A 1,070-nucleotide genomic window follows, 5' to 3' on the forward strand; every position below is an offset into this window, starting at 1 on the left:
AGAGAGAGAGAGAGAGAGAGAGAGAGAGAGAGAGAGAGAGACATTAATATATCTGGGCTCCTTGATTTTCTCAAATTGGGAATATCTTCTACCATATCAGATAACTTAGTAAATAAGTCTTAGAAAACTGTGTGTGTCTCAGAGAGGTTAAGAAACTTGCCCACGATTGCCCAGCTAGTAAAGGTCAGAGGTCTTCCTCATGCCAAACCCAGCACTTTCTCTACTCTGTATCACTGCCTCTTCCATTATAAAATGTCATCTGTGGATATGAGATGCAAACATAAAATACATACAACTGAATACCAGTGTATACGAGGTTATACAAATAAACATTGCTGGGTAGTATGGTAGATGAAGAAAACCATAACAAAAAAAGTATCTCTCTAATTTCAAATGAATGCAAGTCCCTTTTCTTATCTTTTCCCCTCAGTTCAACAATTACTCCTTCTGGCTCCTAGGGGCCAGCTCAGGAGAAGGAGACAGAGAAGGGAAGTGATTTGGCACAAACGCTCATCAGTCCCTTCACCCACCGTTCAGCTCATCCCGGGATTTGATGGATCTCTTGCCTCGCTTCTTGAAGAAATTAGAAGCGTCTGATTCCTGGAGGAAGACCTTCTTCTTCAAATCTGGAAGCAGAAACATTGACTAATCACAAAAGGCGCAGGGCCACTTGGATACTCTAGGGACAGCTAGCAGAACATGGCAACTTTCCCTCTTTGCTGAACTAGCAACTCTACTTACTTTCTTTGTCTTCTTCTCCAGCTGCTTGCTTAGAGCCCACAGCTGCACCTTCCCCAGCCTCAAGAACTAGGTGAAAATAACAGAGACAGAGTTGAGTGCACATGAAGCAGCCCAGCATCCTATGGGCAAAACCCTTAATCCACAGCCATGTACAAGGTCATATCCTTAAACTCTAGTTTCCTAATCACTAGTTTAGCAAATTCATTCTCTCGCATCCAAGTGACAGGACATACCCCGTCTTAGGAAACCACAAAACTGGCTGCTCTGTGTAATTTTCTTTAGCGCGCACGCGCGCACACACACACACACACACACACACACACACACAC

At 43.6% G+C, this 1,070-nt stretch overlaps 1 protein-coding gene across 1 annotated transcript in view; it reads right to left on the reverse strand.

Annotated features, from left to right (window-relative positions):
• Positions 1 to 1,070, reverse strand: part of UCMA (upper zone of growth plate and cartilage matrix associated) — a 58,015-nt gene that overhangs the window by 13,668 nt on the left and 43,277 nt on the right. Inside the window, exons 4-5 of the mRNA XM_069106213.1 lie at positions 742 to 807; positions 531 to 626 (exon numbers count right to left, since the gene is read on the reverse strand). Coding sequence (XP_068962314.1) covers positions 531 to 626; positions 742 to 807 — 162 coding nt within the window. The remainder of the gene's footprint in view (positions 1 to 530; positions 627 to 741; positions 808 to 1,070) is intronic.

Source organism: Petaurus breviceps, unplaced genomic scaffold, assembly GCF_028583685.1.
Source record: "Petaurus breviceps papuanus isolate PSGF00001 unplaced genomic scaffold, PetGlider_PUasm1.0 79, whole genome shotgun sequence".
In the NCBI taxonomy this organism is placed as follows: domain Eukaryota; kingdom Metazoa; phylum Chordata; class Mammalia; order Diprotodontia; family Petauridae; genus Petaurus; species Petaurus breviceps.